The 22,470-nt window shown below is 40.9% G+C and overlaps 1 protein-coding gene across 4 annotated transcripts in view; it reads right to left on the reverse strand.

The window, feature by feature from the left end:
• Positions 1-13,853, reverse strand: part of CLSTN1 (calsyntenin 1) — a 35,943-nt gene extending 22,090 nt beyond the window's left edge. For all 4 annotated transcript variants that reach the window (XM_051637051.1, XM_051637048.1, XM_051637050.1 and 1 more), the window contains exons 1-2: positions 13,581-13,853; positions 5,080-5,202 (exon numbers count right to left, since the gene is read on the reverse strand). In XM_051637051.1, the coding sequence (XP_051493011.1) occupies positions 5,080-5,202; positions 13,581-13,659 (202 nt within the window). In that variant the 5' untranslated portion in view covers positions 13,660-13,853. The remainder of the gene's footprint in view (positions 1-5,079; positions 5,203-13,580) is intronic.
• Between the last annotated feature and the right edge of the window lie 8,617 nt (positions 13,854-22,470).

Consider the following 22,470-nt stretch of genomic DNA (forward strand, 5'->3'; position numbering starts at 1 on the left):
AAATGAGCCAGTTTCTGAAATAGCTCTCTAGAGATTCCTCCCTGAAACTCACTTCAGGTAATCCCTGGATTTATAATCAGCTCTTTATTTTAATGCACCGAGTATGCTGCCTCTTGTGGCACCCACATCATTTATTTCAGTCTATTCTTACACAGGATATAAATATAAACTTGGTTTTTAATATGTTTTGGCAATAGGATCATTCAAGAAAATGTTACACTGCTTAAATTCGTGGCTGACACCACTGATAAGCCAACAGCAACATTCTAACTGCAATTCTTAAAATACTACACATCTCTTACTCCCTAAAGTCACCTTCCTACCCCCTTCCAAGAACTCTAACCTTGAGAATCAGGCATTGCATGTGAAACATTAAGATTACAGGAAAAAAATAAATAGAAAGGAACATTAAAGCAGAAAGCCTGATAATGGAGAGAAGTGTATTAATGTTGCAACTACCTGTTTGTGAAAAAGGGAGACTATTTAAAACCGGTCGTTTCTCTATCATCTGGAGGGACCTTTAACCCTGGCACAGACACCCGTTTGGCTGCTAGGAAGTTCAGGCATTATATTTTTGGCTTCTGAGCATAAGACATAAACAAGCCCTCCAATAAATATCCATGTGTCTCCAGGTGCTTTTTAAGGTGTAAAGCTTCTGTTCAAGTTGCACTGTAACTCAACTCCTGCCAAATGATTCCCAAACAATAACAATTGTATTTTCCACTTCACACTAGTAAGATTAACAATTGCCCTTTTATTACTACATAGACAAGCTGCTTGTGACTGAAAAGGTTATAATGCATAAAACCTATAGTGTTACTGATAAGTACTCTAAATCAGCAAATGCAGAGCTCCCTACCTATCAGACTTTTCAAGAACCCTTCTTCAAAGTGACTCTAAAATGAAAAGAAGCAAAAAGGAGTAATTCTCTGAAGTACAAACTATTTCAAATATTGAAGCTCCCCCTCCTTTCTCAAAAATACATCACAAACTGTTATAGAGCTTTTTCAAGACAATTTACAGATTAATATTCCCATGCACAGGTGATATTAATTTTCACCTCAGTTACAAAATGCCTATATACATTTGGGTAAGGCTCTTCTGTGATTACAGAATTCATGGCAGTACATTTTTTTCATTGCCATTTGGTAAGCCTGGTCCCATACCATGCTCCCTGCTCATTCATCCAACATTGTATGTGCTTGGTGCTTTTCCTCATTTCATTCTGAAGCTAAGATGCTTTACTGAAACAAACCTCTACCTCTCCTAATCTTGACTTGACATTCTTCAAACCTTGGAATCAGCTATCCCTCTACATTTCCATTCCCCAGGAGAGGAAGCACATTCTCCCAGCTCTAACCTAGCAGCAGTCTACATGAAGGTCATGGAAAGCCTTCAGGAAAGCTTCCCATTTCAATACCTTTAGAATGTCTCCTGAACAAGTATTTCTTAGCATCATATAAAACTCCTAAAAACTGAACCAATTTTGAATTTCACAAGAACTCCCTTTCAGCTTGTATTTCTATGCATGATAGGTACAAAACATCACTTCATGCCTTAAATTTGATGGAAAAATGGCTGGAGTACTACTGCAACAAAACCTCCCTTAGGTTTGCCAACCGTCTGTGCAACATATTGGTTGTACACTCACTGAATCACTCCCTGGATGTGACAAGATCAAAATCTTTATGTTTGATTACACAGCATCATTCATCTTCTCCACATCTCACTGCTTTCTCCCCATCATCCGGCTGAGCACTGCATTACACACAGACAGGATGTCAGCACAGCTTCCTGCCCTAAACAAACACAGCATCAGCACTGGCCCACAGCTACGTGGGAACCCCACACACCTCTGGAGAGAAGCTGGCAGAAAGGATTAATGGAGTTTTGGTTTGGTTTTGTTGGTTTTGTGGTGGTTTTTTTTAAAGAATGCATACAGATTCTGTAAGATCATTTTCAAATCTCTATGCATATGCATACTCCAAGGCAAAAAATTCCTAACCCCCACAAAAATACCTCTGGCATTCAATATTAGTAAAGGGGAAAATAAAGTATTGTGGCTGAGAAGTGGTTTTCTCTAGGGGTGGGGAAGAGATGAAAACCTTATTACAGACACATAAAAAAAACCAAGGAAACATTTCCTTCCACAAGGGAAACATTTCAAGCACCCTGCTAGCAAGACCCTGCATTACTCTCATCACAAAACACATTCAGTGATGCAAAGGTACAATATTGTTTGTTTCAAATGCAATAAAAATTCAGTTTATTTTTGCATAGTGAAGGAGAAATCCATACTGAGGGCTTCAGACATGATATTCATGTCCAAAATCAGTTTAATGTATAATAGAAAATGTTGTTGTCCTTCATTTTATTTTTTCAGCAAAACCGTTTTGGATCAAATTCCAACACGGTTTGCTTTGAAATGCAGAAAAAATTCTCTGAGGAAGGAGACTGGTCATTGTCTTCTCAAGCAGATCTGTAACAATCACGGTACAAAAGGACTGGTTCCACAGGGACTCTACACTTGGTGCAGTATGACAAGACAACCTGGCACATCTCTATTCAAACTCTGTTTTCAAAAGTGTGTCATTTCAGATGTAAAACCTTATAAAATTCCCTAGAAATAAATGTCTATATTACCCTACTTATTTTTGCATGCCTTCATTTTAGGAATCTACCCACAGCACAGAGTGAGCAAAGCAGTAAAATATTATTTTTACTTGCCTCACATTATAGGAGAAAATTTAAATGCACCAGTTTCAGGATGCTCAAAATCAAAATAAAGAAGAAAGCTCTATTTAAAGTATTTTATACCTGCAGACAGTTCAAAAGTTTCACAGCTCAGCTAGGGGCACAGTTAATTAAAATACTCAACCTTTGAAAGTATGAATAAATTTGATTTATAAGTAGGAATACACTAGTCAGGGCTGAAACAGCCATTTAATCCTGAAAATGCTTTGTTTTGCTGTGAAAACATATCACTGATCTAACGGGCTCCTTGCACTTAAACACCCACATAGATGCTGCTGGACAACAAGGCTATTCTCCATCCCAGAACACAACTACAGCACTACCAGCTAGAACTGATAATGCTGATTCAACACATCTCCCACATTTGGTGTCCTCAAAGACAGATTCAAGTATTGTTCCATCTAATGGCAGACAAATACTTTTGTAGATTCCCACAGCACAGTCATTCAGAATGTACACAATTCAAACCCAACAGGGTCATACTGAGGAAAATTTCTTTATAATGTTAGTGTGTTATATTCAGAATTTAAGGTAACTATTTAGGATCCACTGCTCTGCTGCTGCTTAAGAATTGTTAGGTTTTGAATGCCAAAATATATTATGTTTAGACAAGGGTTAAATAAAACCATTTTCCAGTTAGTAAAAATGTTCATTAAATGAAAGCAGGTTTACACCATTTAGATTAACACAATGGAAAAGCAGTCTTGTTTGAAGAGATGCTTTGACATTGAATTTTCCTTGGCAAATCTGACAGTCTATTTGAAGACATCTGCTGGTTCTTTCTTAAAGCATCATGATATCCAGCACTCAAGAAAACTTTACTATCCTCCAAGAGGTATAAAATTGCCATGTTCAAAATCTGTTCAATGCTGTCTAACTACCAGTGCCTACATTTAAAGCACTTAAAAACAGTGAGAGATGACTCATATTCTCCTAATCTCCCAGTACACAAGCCAGCCTTCTTATATCTTTTACTTAACAGATTTTGTATATCCCAACACAAGTGTCTTCATCTGGAAATGAAAAGGGTTTTTTGTTCATAGACATCAGATTTATTTCCAGCTAGGATCCCTTAAGAGCCTCCGCCATGAATATCCAACACAAGAGAAAGTCTGAGTTTCAGAGGTTTTCCATTATCTCTGAACTTCCTGTATTTGTAAAGCAACCTTGGAGATAATTACAGCCTTATGATAATGCAACAAAACTGTGACTTTAAGTACCATTTTAAGAAACTGTGATTGAGTTGCTGTAATACTGTTGCACACAATGCAGCCAGCTTGCTGAACATCTCCAATGGCTGTTTCAATGGCTGTTAATTCAATTACTTTCTTTTTCTATCACCTTCTCCTTGAAGCCAGGCTAAAAAACATTCCCAAAACTGGCTTATGCCACATCCCCTAGGTATTTTACTAGGTTTCTTAACTCTAAAATTTTACTTAACCAAGTAAACTTCTGCAAGTATCTAATTTAAGCTTGTGTTATCTACTACAACTGACTTAAAAACCTGCAGATGCCTGCTGCTATTATTCAAACACAATTTAATATTTTTGTCAAGCCAAAAATGTACTTTCCATTAACACTGTGTCCAATGATGAATACAGTATTCTTAAACAGTCGTTTCCAGAAAAAAAAACACTGCATGAGTTTATAAAAAAACTATCAACTGTCAGTCCTATGTTGAAAGCGAACAATTAGTTGAAAGTGAACATTTTGCAAGTGGCTTGTGTATCATTCTCTATGTTCTTTGCTAGAAGAGAAAAAGCCTTTTCTTCAGGTCAAAGTGGCTTGTCCACTTTTTTAAATACCCCAGAACTGCTAAGCAAGTTTATCATAGAAAATCTAGATTTCTACAGGAGTTTTCTGTCCAACTACTGCACAGAAGAAATGCAGTCTTAATTCTACTAATTACTGTTTTCAATCTATTAAGACACAAATCAAAAACACTAAGAAAAGCAAAAGCTCTGCTCAGAATTCTAAGAACATATTTGTTTCAGAACTCCCAGACTGAATGCTGTGAAATGTGGAATCCAGAGGACCCAAGAAAAGGTTAAACACAAGGAGGAGGGAAAAAAAATGTTCAGAAAAATTAACACACACACGAAATTGAAAGCAGCATGGAATATCAGCAGTCTGGTTTGGATTTCTGGATACAGCTGTATATTTATGGCTGTTAATATGAAATAAAACTCTGGTTCATGCACAAACACTTTCTAGGGTCTGAAAGCTTGGAAACATTATGCTACTGTTAGGGAAAACACACTAAAGAACACACAGCATTTGTCTTGAAGAAGGCTCTTCTTAAAGAAATGTAGATTAATTCATTACCTGCAAAACGCAGAGGTGCATCCTTGTCCAGGGCTATTAGAGGGGGGTCCAAGAGCACGGTGTTGTCATTTTCTGTAACTATACCATGATAGGTTGTTTCAATCCATGGCTTATGCTTGTTAACTGAAAGGAAACAAAGTACTAAGTCAAAACACTAGAAACGCACAACTTGTTTTAAAAATACTTGATAACAGTGTTTTATTCCTCTTTCATTTTTCTAAATCTGAATGAGCATTTTACTAAATTAGAAAATCTGAGACAAAAGAGTTCAGTGTCCCTGTAGGCCTTCCAAAAGTAACTCAGAGAATCTAAATTAGTCTCTTAACTATGCTGGGATTGAAGATACCCCTGAAGAGCAATTAAAAAAAACCTTGTAACAGAGACGGGGAGCCACTGCCACCAGTGCCAAGTGTAACACCAGAAAAACCTCTATTCAGCACCACATGAAGAAAGACCAGCCAACATGAAGCACAAGGGTTTGGGTACACTCTACTACTCTGCAACTTGGAAAACCTGGGATGCAGTTCTTCAGAATGTAAAGGCTTTTTTTCAGCATTTTGTCCTACATGGGGGGTTTTAATTTAAAGAAAAAAAAAAACAAAACAACAAAAAACACAACTGTGACAAAAGGACATTTAAACAAATGACTAAACCTAGAGGTAGAGACCTCATCCAGGAAACTGTAACAGTCTCCCAACATGCTTTCATCTGCAATCTTCTCCTGGTTAGTAGCATCAAACTGCTAGACAGGATATAGTATCTTCATACATAATAATGTAGCAAGAGAGAACTCACAACAAACTATTTGAATGCAAACAGAGTTTAATTACCACCATGTGGCTTCAGTCAATAAGACAACACTATCTTTATTGCCTCAATCCACTGGCAGGGGCATGTTTTCAATATTCAGCATACCAAATAGCCAGCTAAATGTCAACCACATTGTTCTGTCTCCCCAGAGAACAGAACAGAACTGCTGCTGCAGCACCCTCCAAGGTACGTGGCACTTTAGAACAAACTTTGTCAGGCTCCAAGGGACTAACACATCATTCCTCCTTCAGAGGGACTGCATCAGTAACTGCCCCAGTGAGAGCCTCCAGCTGAAACATGTCTCAATTTCTATCTGGTCTGAAGAGAAGCATTTCACTATTCCATGGCTAGTGGGAGAATAAGGAGGACACACGTGTATTTTTCTGTCAGTGCATCTGGGGCAGTTAAACCTCGACTGAACATCCTTACACCCATTCATCTTTGTTTTTGCAAGGACCTAACATAAATTACTAGAATAGATCTCTGCCAAAAAAAGACTCCATCTCCATTCTAATGTTTCTGAATGTTTTGGTGTTTTTTTTTAAATAAGCATTAAGAAACCTTCTCCTAATTTAGCAACCCACAGTAAATCCCACTACTGCAGGGTAGAGAGTTCTATAAAAGGCTGAAGTACTGTATCCACATACGAACAGAATCAGGAGTATGCTAAGCATCTGCAGAGTCTAGTAAACCTTCAAACAACTGTCCCAGTTAAAAGCAAAGTCATGTCCTTTTACTGTGCTCTAGACAATAAAATCATAAAGCTTAAACCCCTTTGTGTTTAGGAAAGCTAAAACATCACCAGATTTTAAAACATAAAGCTTAAATCCCTTTGTGTTTATGAAGGCTACACATCACTGGATTTTAAAACACTCAAACTTACTGCTGAATATCCAGGAAAGGCCTGTTATCCATATTTGTGATCAACTGACTCCAGCATAACCACATACTGCAAGAAATTCTCAAGCTAGCATATGAGGCACAGCTTATGAGCAATACATTACTGCTTCCCCTGAACCAACTGCAGAATTGAACCAAGCATTCTTCTGATCTCAGTTGGCCTAAATATTATCAAATGTTGGACTGAAAACGATCACATTTTTTCCCTCTTTAATTGTCACAAAACTCCTGGTATCTAAAGAGAAAGTTGTTCAAAGCCAGACTGTTCCTTTCAAACCAAAACAGTCGGCCTGTTCCAAGCCTGACACTAACAAAGTGCCCTGAGCTGTTAATCTCTTGCCATTTAACTGGGATAAACTACACTGGTTTCCTTGAAATACAATATTCACACTATTTGTAAGCGCCTCAACTGGAATCTATTGTAAATCCCAACCAGCATTTAATCTAGTCAAGTGGGGGAAGCTACCCTGGCACAACACAGCAGGCTGACTTCTACTTCCTTTTTAGGGGCCAAATAAATGTACAAGACAGCTAAGCATACCTCTTTTTGCAGGGAGCAAAACTGAATTGTAAAGCTCGTGCCAGAGCCTTGATGGCTGCCAAGCAGTGACTGAACGCATGTCTGCAAGGTGAGCACCAGCCACCTGTCTAACTCAGTTTATCTAAAGATAATCTCTGCTAAGCCAGAGGAGGAAAGGGAACTGGTGCCTGATGTGATGTGTGCCTTGAACACAGGTTTTAAAAATCCCATTTGCTCTAGGCAAATGTGCTCTATTTCTCATGAAACTGAGCAGACCAACTTGTACAAATACTGAGTGGTACTACTTTCTGTTCTGTAGAGAAGGAACACACCTCCAAGAAAGGATGCTCCACCAAGGCAAGAGCTGATGCTGCAGAATGCAATCCCTCTGATCAACTAGCAGCAACTTTTTCCTGCTATTTAAAAGAATTAATAAATGGAAATTAATACATGGGGAGGACAGTGAGGTCTAGGACTAGTATGGAAGCTTCAATCAAAAGCTATCATCTTAAGACAATCAGAATTAATTCAGTTCCAGTATTTGAATGCAAACATTAAAATTAACTTAGAGTCCTTTCTGAGTACTTTAGTTATCTTCTAACCAGTGGTCTGACATTCATTTGACTTAAATGGGATCTGGCACCTACATAACTGAAGATTTAGACATATCTCAACAAGAAAGGGCTGTAGTTGAAAATGTATTTTCTTCTGGATGACTAATTCTAACATATAGCAAGTGTTGTTTAGCCATGCTATATATCTTTACAACTACATCAGGACAATTTATGTCTAAACCAATTTTAAGAATTAACTGGTAAAACATATTGAACAAACTCAATAACAAGTACTGGAGTACGAAAGCTAAATGTTCAATCCAGTGATGGCAGCTAAAGTAGTCATTTTCTAAATCCATCTTCGAGAATTCATGAAAAATCCAGAGACTACATAAAAAGTTATATTCTCTGTCAGTTCTAATGAACAGCACTCAATGAACTGAGTAAACAGCCCTTTACTCCTGCTCTGAAGGTACATCTTCTAATTTTCTTCCTCTTGATGTAAGAAAATAAAAGTACACCTAAAAACTCTAAAGCATATCTTGCCTTGAATACTTGTAATTTAGTACTGTTCTGATGCAATTTCAAGCAATATCATTAAAAGAATAAGCTTGTGTAGTTCATAAGCACAGAAAAATACAGCTCAGCCAAGGAAATATCTACATGATAACATATGCCTTCTCCACCCTGAAAGTAAAGTTGAATAAGAAAGGGTGTAGTGTGGCCCGATTCTAATGTGGGTTCTGCTCCTGCCCTAGACTCCCCAGCCTGTAATCCAGAGCTGTGCCTCTATTTTCCATTAGAAAAAAGAGAGGATTAAGTTTGTATAGAAACAACTTGCAATTTATCAGTAGTAATTAAAAGATTTAATTTACTTGTTTAACTGGGTCTTCTCATGCCTAGAATTTTATCAAAAATCATCATCTGATAATCAAGTAAATAATGAGATAAAACTGAACACAAGTTTAGCTCAAATGCTGAGTTTCTTGATAGGATGGTACTTTCCTTATCTGTAGTATGGGTTTCCAAGACAAACTACAATTTCCATTACTGGGACATAAAAGCTGTAGGGAGTAACAAAATATAGGGGGATGGATCCAGACTAGGAGAGGGATTAAGTAAGGGCATGGACATCCACTAACATTAACCTCTACAGCCCCTGGTTGAAAGAAAATCAGGTGGTTGAAATTCATGCCACAATTTTGGATCTCTATCTTGGGTTCTTGGCCACAGATAAGCACTTGTAATTTGTGCCCTGGAAGCTCAACTGTCATTCAACAGGAGCACAAGATAATATTTATAAATTGTCAGGTGCCTACAGTTTTGAGCCTGTACAATTAACACTAATTATCCAAACACCATATTCAAACTAATGGCTGTAGGAATTCAACAGGTTTTATTAAATTACATTTTGCCTAGGGAAAAATCTCTGGTTTATCACCACTTAAAGAGTTTCCTCTTTGAGAATGAACCAGTTGCCTAAATGTGATTTTAGCTGTACAGAGATACATGGAAGTTTTGCTACAAGCTCAAAAGTAAGATACATGCAAATGACTGATTAGAAACCAGCTGCATTTTTTATCATCCACAACTGCAGCAGAAGAAATATGCAGAATATCAAAGTCCTTAGAGGGTATACTGCCTGAATTTCAATTTGGACAGAAGTTTGGCAGGGAAAACAGAAAAAAAACCCACACCAAAAAAAACCCAACAAAACAGCCTATATAGGACTAAGGCAAAAAAGCATGAATTTTTAAAGTGAAATTTCAAATGTTTTAAACCAAACAGAACACTGAAATAGAAAGCATAAGCCTCTACCCGTAAACATTAATTTAATAAAAGTTCTTTTAAATGTTGCTAATTATAGTGCAAGAATAGATATCACTTAGTTTCTAACTATTGTAATATTTATGAACTTCACTCCTTGAAAGGGGATCTTATTTATAAATACAGCAAACATCATCTCAGTACAGCAGGCACTTCTGGCTCTACTTGTCTCCATTTAAAAACAGGGAAGCCAACAGGGAGCAGTAACAGCAACTTGTTTTCACTCTGAATACAAAGAAAGTGAGAGGAGACCCAATACTATCGACAAAGGACAGACAGTTCTTCAAAGGCACTGAGGTTCCTAATAGTCCTTTGTAAAGGCTCCTAAGGAGGTTTAGTGCCTACTGAAGCCAGTGTGAGTCAGTCAGTACAAATCAAATAAATTACAGCACAAAACAAGATTTATTTAAGACCAAGGCTTCCAACTTAGTAAACTCTCCTACATTTTGAGGTATCACTTCTGTCTCTGACAATAATGATAATGCTACAAGATGTATGGCCCTTAATATCATAAACAAAATTTGAGACACAGCTCTGAATACAACTAAATAAAATGAGAAAGCTCAGAAAAATGGTAATAAGTGCTTTAGTTCAGAAAACATCAATGACTACAGAAGCTTTTTTCTCTGCTGCAGAACAGTTTCATACCCATAAGCCACTAAGCTATTAGATACTAAGATTTTTCATGGCACAAAATTCTTTACCCATAATTCTAATTTAATCTGTTTGAGATGAGATGTTCACACTACGCTTCCCTGTGGCACGATCTGGATTTAACTTCAAGCCTTCTAACTTCCACGAGAAATGGAAATCCGTGAGCCTAGCTTCTCTCCTTCCCCTTCCTAAAATCTCTCTGCAATAATCTGAAACTGGTGATTTCAAGCCTGCAGAAACTTTAAGACCTCAAACCAAAGATACATTTACAAGTCTAGAAAAGTTTCTGTTGATAAATTTTCCTGATAACTTGGCACAGACAGCACAACCTGCAGTCTAATATGGTAGAAGGCAACTGGCACAACAGGATTCCAAACACACCAAGTAAATCATGCTTGTCCAGACCACCTCTCCTCCATTTCAGTTTCCAGAGGATTGTATTATTTTACTTAATATATACAGAGAAAGAGATTAAAACTGTTTAAATGAACAGATGGCTGTGTATTATGCTTCTGCACGCAACACAGAAAGATCAACCACTGGTTAATTCTGAATCTTCTTGGTGGTCTTTTACTTTCCTAACACCTTAGAGGAAAAAAAAAAAAAAGGCAAAAAAACCTCAACAGCCCCCATAATGGTCCCTTCATAATATTTTGGAGTAGTCTTAAATTTTTGTGCCTCTAAAAAGGAGACAGAAACCGAACCACCAGTCCCTATATTACAAAGGTTGTGCCTGTGTCAAAGAACCTCTTGCAGTAAGACCATGGCAGTGAGAAAGTGGTTTGGATTTAAAACATTTGTAGCACCACGTAACTTCCTGAAATAACCATAGATCAGGCAAGCTTCCTCAAAATCAATACCCTTCCTAAATGACAGTAAGTTGGAATGGGCCCAAGCAAGAGAGGCCTATTGCTCTATCTGGTCAGTAACTATGGAAGAAGCAGCCATCAGACACACTGTCTTCTCATCTGAAAAGTCACTCTATTCCACTCCCTGTTCAGTTCTGTTCATAAATAACCGATTGCTTCACTTTGACAGTTTGAATGCATTGCTAACTAGTGCTTTTCCATTGCAACATCAGTCCAACGAGCTTAGAAGTATTTGGGTCAACTTGATCAATTACATGATAAACTCAGTTAAATTCAGTTCTACATCAACTGGACAGCAATATGCCTCTTTAGAAGCTGAAAACACACTTTGCACCCCTTAGAAGAACTACAGGAAAGATGGCAGGTCAGCTAGCTCAGACCTAATTTCTGTGTAGGATCACATCCCCCAAAACCTATTTCCATTTGTTTCCATCATGACTAAAGAAAACACCTTTCACTCCCATGATCCAACCACAGGAATACACAGGACTAGAGAATGGAACTCGCCACTCTGGTGTAACCTTTCCCGTCCACTTCTGCACATTACTGAACCTAATGCAGTTTTCACCACTTAAATCTTAGCCACCTCAGTAATAATGACTTTTACAGTCATAGATGAAAACAATTAAGGTGTACTTGGCAAAAAAAAGTAAAATTGACAATACAGCACAAAACTGAAAGTTTACCATACGTGTTTCTCCTATCAACAGATTCTAAGTTGCCTCAGCAGCTTTCCAGGTATTCTACTACTTGTTGTTAAATAAATCTTCCTGTAATATTATTAACAGGCCTACCTAGAATAGCCAAAATATCACAAGAACTAAGGTAACAGGACATACAAAAGCCAAACCAGCCTCACACTGTAACTCAGTTACGTGTGATGAAGTCCAGCAGCTCTGTAGATTGGACTGAAAACAAGTCTCTAACAGACTGCAGAAGAGCTCACTAACAGAGCTGTCCTGTGTCACACTACCTAGATTTGCCATTCATTTCCAAGTATCTATTAGCATTCTTTGAAAATGCTTTTTTATCTTTGCTTTATTCATAATTTCAAATGATGGGAAAACGTAGCAATTCAAAAGAATTGTGCTTCTGTATTGGTGTGGTTAAGCATTACATTTATGGTTCCCAGAACACTAGTGAATAGGTTGTACTTAAGAGATCTTGTACAGGTAAATTATGGTCACCATTGAAACAGCTGGCAGACTTCTTTACTACAGCAGCAGCTTCTTGATCATATGTAGGAAAACTGCAGCAAGATGTGTCCTTAATGAGTTGTTTTTAAGATAAGGAACTCTTCAATGGACTTGCAAGCCACTTTAAAGCCATACTTCTAATCTACATTCAAATTAAATGCAAGATCTCAAATGTCACCGTATGATCTGCTAAATCTTGCAGAGATGGCATCCTCGATTCAAGGAGTAACCTTCAGGTACAGAAGCGTTCGCAAGCCTCTTACTGAAATCTGCTCAGGAGACCTGCAATGCGTATACTTTTACTCCACAAGATCAATCAATAGCCACAAGGCCAACGTTTAAAAACGCCATATCGCTTAAGGTTTAGCCAAGCTCCGCGCTCTCGCCAACAACCAAACGAGCATTCTTTACATAAGCCTGAAGGCCAGGCTCGCCTTGGGCCCTCTCAAGTGTTTTATTTCCCCTTCCCGTCCCTCTGGCTATCAAGGCTCTCTCAGGAGCCCCGTCCTCTCAGCACGGCCATTCCCGCCTCACGCAGACGCCTTCCCAAGCCCCGAGGTGCGTGCCGGCGGCTGCGGGCGGCCCGCTGCGGGTCCCCGTGCCACCCTCCCCCGCAACAAGTGCCGCCCTCAGCCCGCCCGGCCGCGCTTATGTAACGGGCGGGCCGCCGCGCATCCCGCCGCCGGGCCCGCACCGCCCGGGCCCGCACCGCCCGGGCCCGCACCGCCCGGGCCCGCACCGCCCGGGCCCGCACCGCCCGGGCCCGCGGGCTGACCTTCGGGTGAAGAAGGTCTCGGGGAAAGGGGAGGGAATCACCACAGCGCAGGTGAGCGCGGAGGACGAACCGGCGCCCACCGCCCTTCCCCGCCCCGCAGGTGCAACGGCCGGAGCCCAGCGAGCCCCCAGGAGAGGCGGCCAGCGCCCTCCTCCCCTCCCTCCTCGCCCGCAGCGCCGAGATGTTCTCCTCTGCGCTCCCTCCCCCCTTCAGAAGGACGGAGGGAGGCAAGGACGCCGTCTCCCCGCCTTGCAGCACCGTCCGTCCCGGGCACAGCCCCTCAGGGCACCCGGGGAACAGGCGCGCAAACCGCGGGGTGGGGGGGGCAAGGCTGCCGCCCACCCGTTCCCCCCATTGCCGGGCAGCCTCCCCCCCGCCCGCCCCGGCTCTGTTTACCTCGAGCGGCCCCTGCTCCTCCACAGAGCAGCGCGGCGAGCAGCAGGCAAGAGGCGGGGGCCGGCAGGGCAGGCGGCATGGCAGCGCCCGGCGGTGCGGGGCAGCGCGCAGCCCCGGCTGGCGGGGCGGCTGTGGCGCCCCCGCTGGTCCGGGCTTCGCTCTGCGCCGGGCGGAGGGCTCTGCTCGGCCCCGACGAGGAGGAGGAGGAGGAGGAAGAGGAGGAGGGAGGAGAAGAGCTGCGCTGCCCCGCTCGCCTTTTCTCTCCTCCTCCCCTCCCTCCCCCGCCAGCGGCACCTAAAATGGCGGCGGCGCGCGGCGCCCGGACTGCCCCCCCCGCCGGGCGGCGGGAGCGAACCACGGGCTGGGGGGGGGGGGCGGGAGAGCCCATCTGCGCGGCGGGAGGGGCGGCGGGACTGCGGGTGCGGGGCCGGCAGGGCTGCGGGGCCGGGAGGGCTGCGGGGCCGGGAGGGCTGCGGGGCGGGCGGTGTCCCTCGGCACAAACCGAGCCCACCCCCGCCCTCCCTGCTGCTGCCCCGCTGAAGCCTCACAGGTGAGGGAAGGGAGGCACAAGCCTTCATAAAGCTATTTAAATGCTTTCAGCGGAACGGTCACAGATCTTTTCGGCAAAAAAAAAAAAAAGCTGTTTTTGTTTTTTTTTTAAGCCAACGCTGACACCAAGGACAGCAAAGCCACCGAGGCTCAGGGAGCGGGATGGACAAGCCTTGGTCATCAGTACCAACACCTGCCAGCAACAAGCACCGTGAACTAAATGGATGCTCTGGTTTTGTTTTCACAGCTGTGAAGCTGCAGTTCTGCAGCGAGGTGTCTGCTTCAGACATCAACACGCCTTAGAGCACCATCGAGTTAGGTCAACTTGATGATTTTAAAGGTCTTTTCCAACCAGGACAATGCTGTGATTCTCTGACCGTGTTCATTCTTGTCATCCTTGGCACACACGCTGCAGAGAGTGACTGTCCCGTGAGGCAGCACTAGCCCTGCCCAAAGGGGGGAACAGAAGTTTAGACAAACACTCTGCATAGTGAGAAACCTTTTTAGAGGAGTTTTAATGACTTTCCTCAAGTCTATCAGCTCTGTTTGGAAAAATTCACAAGTACTACCTAAATCAAGAAGTTTCACAGGAATTATTAAGCTGCACCAAACCCGTCCAGTAATAGAAAAGTTACTCACTCTCTGGTCAAAAATGTCTGTTAGAAAATGCTTCAACAGAAGAAAAAATACCTCCTCATGATCAAGAGTTTTGACAACTGAAATGCAACAAACTTATTTTAAAATTAGATGCTTTATACCCGTGCTTTGTACCTATTAGCCATTGCACTCCCACAGTGAAATAAAAATAAAGTCCAGAATGTTCAAGATCCCAGACATGTGGTATTTATTTTAAAACACTATGCAATTTAAAGACCAAGATTGTTCTATTCCAGAAAAACCTCCCCCTCCCTCCCAAGGCAAGCTCAAGGTCTGTTACCTTCCCTGCTGACTACCCATTTATCCCAAACTTGAGATGGGGGAACCAGCCAACAAAAGGTAAGAAACAAACTTACTCATTGCCCTTGGTCAGTCACTGAGGTCTCAGCAAGTTAACAGAACGTGCTCTGCAGCAAGCCAGCATCTGGATATCCAAAGGCAAGCTGTTCTGCCCAACAAATGGCTTCTTCCATCCTCAAAACCAACCATCTTTACTTGCTGTAGCTTAAGCAAATGTGTTATTATGAGTATGTGCAGAGGACAAAGGGAATTTGAAGAGGAATACACTGTGGTGTAATAGAATGAACAATACCCCAGCTACTATCCTGTGCTTAACCAAGCAACCAAGTTAGTCCACGTTTATTTCATTGACCGTGTGCTGTTAGGTCACCTGCTCTATCAAGAGCTAAAACATCTTTCTTTTTTTAAATAGAGCTAAAGCCTCAGTCTAAACCCTCTTGATTTCTCAGCCTGTCTGACATATGCTGGATGGCAGATCATGTCAGAAGAAGCCTGTAGCCCATCTGTTGCCAGAGAGCTGAGTCTTTACATTCTGCCAACGCAGCTTCAGCTGACAATTTGCTACATGATGCATTTTTCTTTTGCATGGAGGGTAGGACTGTCCAGCTCAGTATGACTTTCAAACTAGTCTAACATCATGTGTAAGAACCACCCCATTAGTAAAGATTTGCAAGGCAAGATGTCATCAGTTAAAAGGTGATTGCCTGTTGATGAATGCACGATACAACACAATTCTATTTGCCCAAATACTAGATTTTCATTAGGAATGTAACTATGTACAGAGCTTGAACATCAGTATAAAAGCAGCCAAAGCAGACTTGCAAAAGTTAGCAGCCAGCTGCTATGCAAATATGTACACATCCTCTGAAACATTTTCTGCAAAATACATTATTATTACCTTTGAACTGGAGAACAACCTAGGTTCAGTAGGTGTGGCAGAAAAGACAGCTTGAAGAGCTAGGTTTGCTCTGCAAAGCTTGGGTTTTGTGGTGCATGACAGTGGGGGAAGCACACTGCCACCAGCCACAGGAACAGGAGCACTTCAGGGATGCCATCAGGACTTGGCTAAAATACTCTGATTCTGCAAAATTAGGAAGCAGAGAGTTTTTTTGAGAGAAGAAATGCTATGTTGAGGTAAACCTTACTTATTGCACAATGGCACTACCAGCTCAGATTAATTAATCAGCTGAATCACTCATGCTGAAACTGGGAAATTTCCAAGGAAGAAGGCGGCATCGGTTGCATTTCCCTCTCTAAGCAAAACTCCTCCGAGTCAGTTGTGACTAAGGCACTGATTCAGTAAAGCAAATAATTCTTTAGGCTGTATTTTAAGATCAGTTAGATGATTTTGTTTAATTAGATGACTAAGTGGTTTGAACGGGTAGTGTAGTGGTTAAGGATACAGACAGCATGGGTACTTCACCTGAGGTGGAGACAGCAACATGACGTTCTGATTCATGTCAGCACTCGTGTTCCAGTGCCACTGACTCTAAAAGCATGGCAAATACAACATCTGCTCAAATACCTGTTGAGAAAACTACATTTGATTTTAATTGCCCAGTGTGCCACCTGCGAGGGACCAGTCCTCTTTGCTGCTGAATAGCTACAGTTTACCAGAGGTACCTGCATTTCACAAGCTGGCAGATTCTCACTGTCTCTGAAATGCCACATGCCATTTTTTTTTTTTTTCAGAGAACTTCAGCACCTTCATTTTTCCCACCTATCTCCCTCCTACTCTGACTTACTTCTCAGACTCCAAAAAACCCCAATTGCTTCTTATTTTATTAGCAAGTAACAAAACTGGAACAAATGGCTCCTGGCAGAACATGTTTTCTGTTACAGCTGAAAAACCATTGGACTGATGTCCTTGAAATGCACAGTGTGACTAATGCCCAGCTTGCAAGGAACCCAGGAGGACACATTTATTGCAGTTGTCAGGAGGGACCTGAGAAGCCAGAAATGAAAAGATAAGGTAATAAGTAAAAATTAATGCCTTTGCTTGCTACTTAAAGGAAGCCAGTGCCTACCAAAAACAGAGAGAAGGGAGACATGCTCAAGTTAGGTCAACAGCAGATCTAATTGTTAGAGCTCAGGATCATAAGTGGGTTTGAATACACACAGAATTATGTACCATTACTTCTAGATCGTAGCTTTGGACCCTTTTGCAAAAGGTGAGCTATGGGGAAAGGGTCCAAACTTCAAATAGACTAGAGAACTGGATTGAAAAAGTGGTCCAGTCTATAAATGAGGAGGCTAGAACTGGGTGTGGGCTTATTTTCATTTCAATACTTCAATTAACATCTGCATACCAGTTAGTTTCCAGATTATGAGTACTTTTAATGGGAAGTTAGAATTCAGAAGCTGGCTTTATCTCTTCTGTGAGCATTTGGTTTATCACAGCTGCCCTGAAACCACTTCTGAGAGGGGACCAATTTCCACAGAGACTATGCAGTAAATTAATTAAGCTCATGAGAGATGCATGTACAGCCAAGCAAAATATTAGATGAAAGCAAAACCAGACTAGTTCCTGAGGAGCTGTATTACAGCTCCACTCCAGCTCCTCCCATCCCCACTAGAGAAAGCAGTAGGAGAATCCCAAAGTATTTTTTTAATTAAAATTCTAGGCTGTTTTTTTTTTTTTTGGTTCTGATACGGTTTTATCACTCTGTGCAAAGCAGGAAGAATGAACAATAATGACAATAAGAACAAGATAATTCTAGGTGAACATAAATTAATTCTTCACAATGAGATCTGTGAAAGCACAGAGCACTCCTGTAAGGCAACAGGCAGAAGTGGCATATTGGGTCCTTCAAAAGAAAACTCCACACCAAAATCCTAGAGGAATGTCCTTACCAGCCTGAAAACATTCACAGATGACCAATTACATCTTGTCTGGCCTTGCTGTCCCTAAGACACACAAGTTGCAATCTTCTTAACATAAACAGGCATAGAATTCATGTGTTTTTAGGTTAGGTGGATGAAGATATATGCCTATATATATATATTTAACGCTTTGGAACCTGACTGTATATATTAGGAGAAAAAGAACTAGAGGACTGGTTTTCCCCACACTTGAATATTTCCAGAACTGCTTTGATCATGTGTGAGAATTGATTTAGGGGATGCAAATGAAGGCCTTGGCAATCTGAAGAAGAAAAACTTCTCCCTTGACATTTCTGAACGTTCAGAGAATTCTCAACAAGCCATTGAAGTATGGGTTCATCAGTGAGACACAAAGAAAATTCAGTAAGAAATACATTTTAAAAACCCAACTTCCTCACAAGAAAACTAGCAGCATTAGTAAACTTTCTGCCTTGTTTAATCCTTTTTTTCCCCTGTTTAGATTTACCTTCTATTGCAAAATGTGCATCTAGAAACATGAAAGCAAAGAAAGATGCAAGTCTTACAAAGAGGGAGAGAGAGACTGAATACTCTGCAGCATCATTATATTTTACAACTCATTAGCACTTTCCATCCTAGGATCTCCAAGCATTTTACAAGCGTTAATTAATGCATTCTCACAATAGTTCTGTGAAGTAGAAAGGCAGGTGTCTAGATACTGAGATGACAGGTGCTTCACAATGGAACAACAGAAATTCTAGGCTTCTCATTTGCATATTTAGGAAAGGAGGGCACGAAGCAGGTAGGTAAAATTAAGAAGTGCTGCAGTACCTCAAAATACCTTGAATTAAGAACTACTGTAATACCTTGCAATACCTTGACCAGCCTGGCTCCCAAGTGCTTAGCTAAGAAGCAATACTTGACTCAGTACAATTTAGGCTCTATGAAATTTAGGCTCTTTGCATTGAATACCACAATGGCTATTTTAAGCTGTGTTATATAAATAGAAGTGGGGTCTAAATGACCTGTTCCTTAAAAAGTTATTTCATTACTTGAAGGGTTACTGAGGTCTCCTAAGTCCTTGAAACCACTGTGGCCTCTGAAGAGCATCAAATTATTTGTAAAGCTTAGCAAGACACCATTAAAGAGGGTACAGACAGTAAAACAGCATCAGGAATAAGGTTTTTTACTAGTAATCTAATCCTCTAACTCAATAAAACAAGAATTACAGTCAAGTGCTAGTCTTTCTACAACGTGTCCACAAAAAACAAGGACTGTGGTTGCTCTACATCATATGCTAACCTTCTCTGAAAAGCAGCTTAGTGGGCCATCCTCACATGAACAATTGCTATAATTCCATAATTTATATAGAAAACTAAACCAGAGATTTATGCTGAGGGAGAGATGGAGAAGGGCTGAGAAGAAGAAAAAAAAGTGTGAAGAATTATGGGGTTTCTTCCCAGTTCTATCCCAGATGTCCCTTTGGGATAGTGACTAGCCCCTGTTTCCCTATCTGACAACATAACACAGGAACATGTCATGTATAAAAACACAGATGGAAAAAAACAACTGAAAAATTTGCACCAGGTACTGGTAACAATGTATAAATGCCTCAGCTTACGGATTTTTTGCAATCTTCAGGATCATGGAATTCAGTGAACATCTGGTCATACAAAGAGGTTTTCCTCTTCTCCCTGCCTGCCTTCCTGCAAGGGAGAAGAGCCATGTGCATGAGTATTCCCCTCCCTAAGAGCCATATGGGAATGTAAAGGCATTCTCTGAATTCATTACCCTGCCCCACAATATGATTCTGTCTTTGTACGGGCAAGAAAATGGATGTTAATTTATTCCTTACTGCTAATTTGAAAAGAAGCACAAACACAACAGTTCCATTGCAGAGACTTCTACCAAGGGTGCAGTTTAAGTCCAATTATGTGCTATTAGTACATTTGCTCTTTGTTCCTGCAGCATATTAATTACATGTCTGGTATTCTGATAATTAACACAATTATATTCTTATTTTCCCCTTTCATGAGACAATAATCTTGCATCTTATTCAGATAAGTAATTTTCTGTAGGTAGAAGGAGCCAAATTATTACGTATTACTAAAATCAAGCAATGGGTTTTAAAACAAGCCTATACAGAGAAGTTCCAGCAGTGTTTTTCAGGAAAAAGAAAAGCAGAGACTGCAACCCAACAGGAAAGCATATCTCAGAGACATCTAAAATGAAACCAAATTACAAACCTCCAGTTGTGCATCCAGCATTATAATCACTGGCTGAAGCAGCAGGGCCATAAGGACTATGCTACTGCTGCCACACGTGGCTCCTCCAGCACTGTCATGACTGCTGTTCAAAGGCTGTTACCAGGATCTTTTATCTCCCACTGACATCCATGAAACTCTATGATATTTAGCAAAAATAGTTACAAAGGATCAATAAAGATGGTTTACAATTGCACAGATTATCCACAAATGAACACTTACCAGATATTCTAAAGAAATATTAAGAAATGAAACAACACTCTTTCTACTATAAGGCAGTAAGGTGAGTAGATTTGACTCAAGTATACATGTACTCCACAATCACCTCAAAGATTTGGTTGGTTTTTTCCTCCAGGAAAAATTATTGTTCCTCTGAAAACAATTTACTGCTTATCTCTAGTTTCCTTGAAAAGTATATCTGAACCTCCACTAGATCTCATCTACTGCTATGGCTACAAAAGCCCCACTATGGAAAGACAGATATCCAATGGTTTCCTTCTGTAAGTGGTTGTTTGGGAAAGGAGGAAAAGAAGGAACAAAATATTGTGTCTTCCTGTACCAGGGCAGCAAGTTAGTAGAAGGTTGTTCAGCATCAAATCCCTGGTGTCCAGATCTCTGGTGGCTCTGGGTGCAGTGCAGCTGTGTGCAGGAGACAGGGGTGTCACTCAGCAGGGGGAACATCACTTGCTCTTCCCAGAGACAGCAGTGGACACTCATTACTTACTGCTGGCTGGTACAAATTTTACAAGAAGGAAACCTGGGCCTTGTTTATGATGGCAAATTGCCCTTCACTGTTGCTGTCCCTCTTACTAGAGATTTGCCCCCCCCCCCCCCCCAAGTTGTACTGCTCTGCCTTCAAGTCCCTTGGGGAGAAAGAGAAATAAAACCTCAGCAGGCAAATATTAGCATTGAAAAAGCCTGCTCTGCCTTTCCTGAAAACACCATCTGGAATATTTTTTTATTTTGAATGGCTGGCTAGTAAATCAAAATGATCTAAGGGCTTTCTGAAGACAGTGTTAAAAATTATTTCTTCTACAGCCCAAACACCACGAGAACCATCCCAAAAGTGATCTGAGAACCCAATTGTACAGACCCTGTTCAGAGAGCACAGAGCTCTTGTCCCAAGTATTTGCAAAGGCAAGATTCTGAGACAGGACAGAACTGCTGTGTTCTCTTCCTGGTGACACCACTGACACTCCACCCACAGACAAGTCCCTTACTTTCTCTATGCCTCAGTTACCCTCTCAATTTAATGCAGCCTGCCTATTCCACAAGGAAGTAGCAAGACTTCATTAACTGTAAAGTAATTTCAGATCCTAGGATGAAAGCCTCTCTAAAATTCAGAGTATTCTTATTTTCATTTTAAAGGCAGCATTAATAAATTCCCTACTATTAAACCTCAGTCCTTGCAATCAATCTAGGAAGCTATACTAGAAATTACACTACTCTGCTACCATATTCACATAGGAAAAGAAAACTTCCATCTCCTCTTTTCCTTTTAGTGCTATTAACAGATCAAATCTAATAATAGCAAAGACAAGCAGGCACACCACCACTACAGGACAATCAGCACTGGTCCTTCCATTGTCAAAATTCCTGTTGACATCCTCACAAGGGACACTGGAAGAAAGGTCAGCACAGAAACTAGTTTATGAAAGATATTGGAAAGAAGCCTGTTAGGGTTAACTGTAGGCTGTTTATAGGTAAATGAAAGAACAGTCTCCTGCAGCAACTGAGAGACTCAAAAACCAGATGGCTCAAGAGGGTCAGAACTAATTTTTCTTATTCAGCCCACACTGCTTAGAGTTTCTCCAGAGCTCAGCCTTTTAAAAACAGGGCATTTTTAAACACTTGCTCACCTATATCTTTTTATAATAATCTTTAAAAACAACAATGAATGAAGGTCACTATGTTACTTAACTGTCTATATGGAAAGCACTTATAGCAAAGGCTTTTTATTGCCAACGCAATTCTATTTCTCAGATTTATCAAAAGATCCTGCGCAAGGCTCCTTAATCTTCTTCCCACTTCTTCCTGGTCACTGGAATCCCCAACTGGCTGCTCAGTGGTGCAGATGCTGCAGCCAGAGTCCTCAGAACAAGGCCCTCTCTTTGCACAAGCCCCAGTTAAATTACTTAGTTTCAGTGATCTCCCATACCCAGACCATGGATTACAAGTTTCCCAGATCTCCCTGGATTTGAAGGTGTAATTTGAATTTTCATCATGTAATATTAGATTTCATATCATTACATGCAAGTGCCTTCTACTCCTGAAAAAAA

The sequence above is a fragment of the Apus apus genome, chromosome 20, assembly GCF_020740795.1.
Source record: "Apus apus isolate bApuApu2 chromosome 20, bApuApu2.pri.cur, whole genome shotgun sequence".
In the NCBI taxonomy this organism is placed as follows: domain Eukaryota; kingdom Metazoa; phylum Chordata; class Aves; order Apodiformes; family Apodidae; genus Apus; species Apus apus.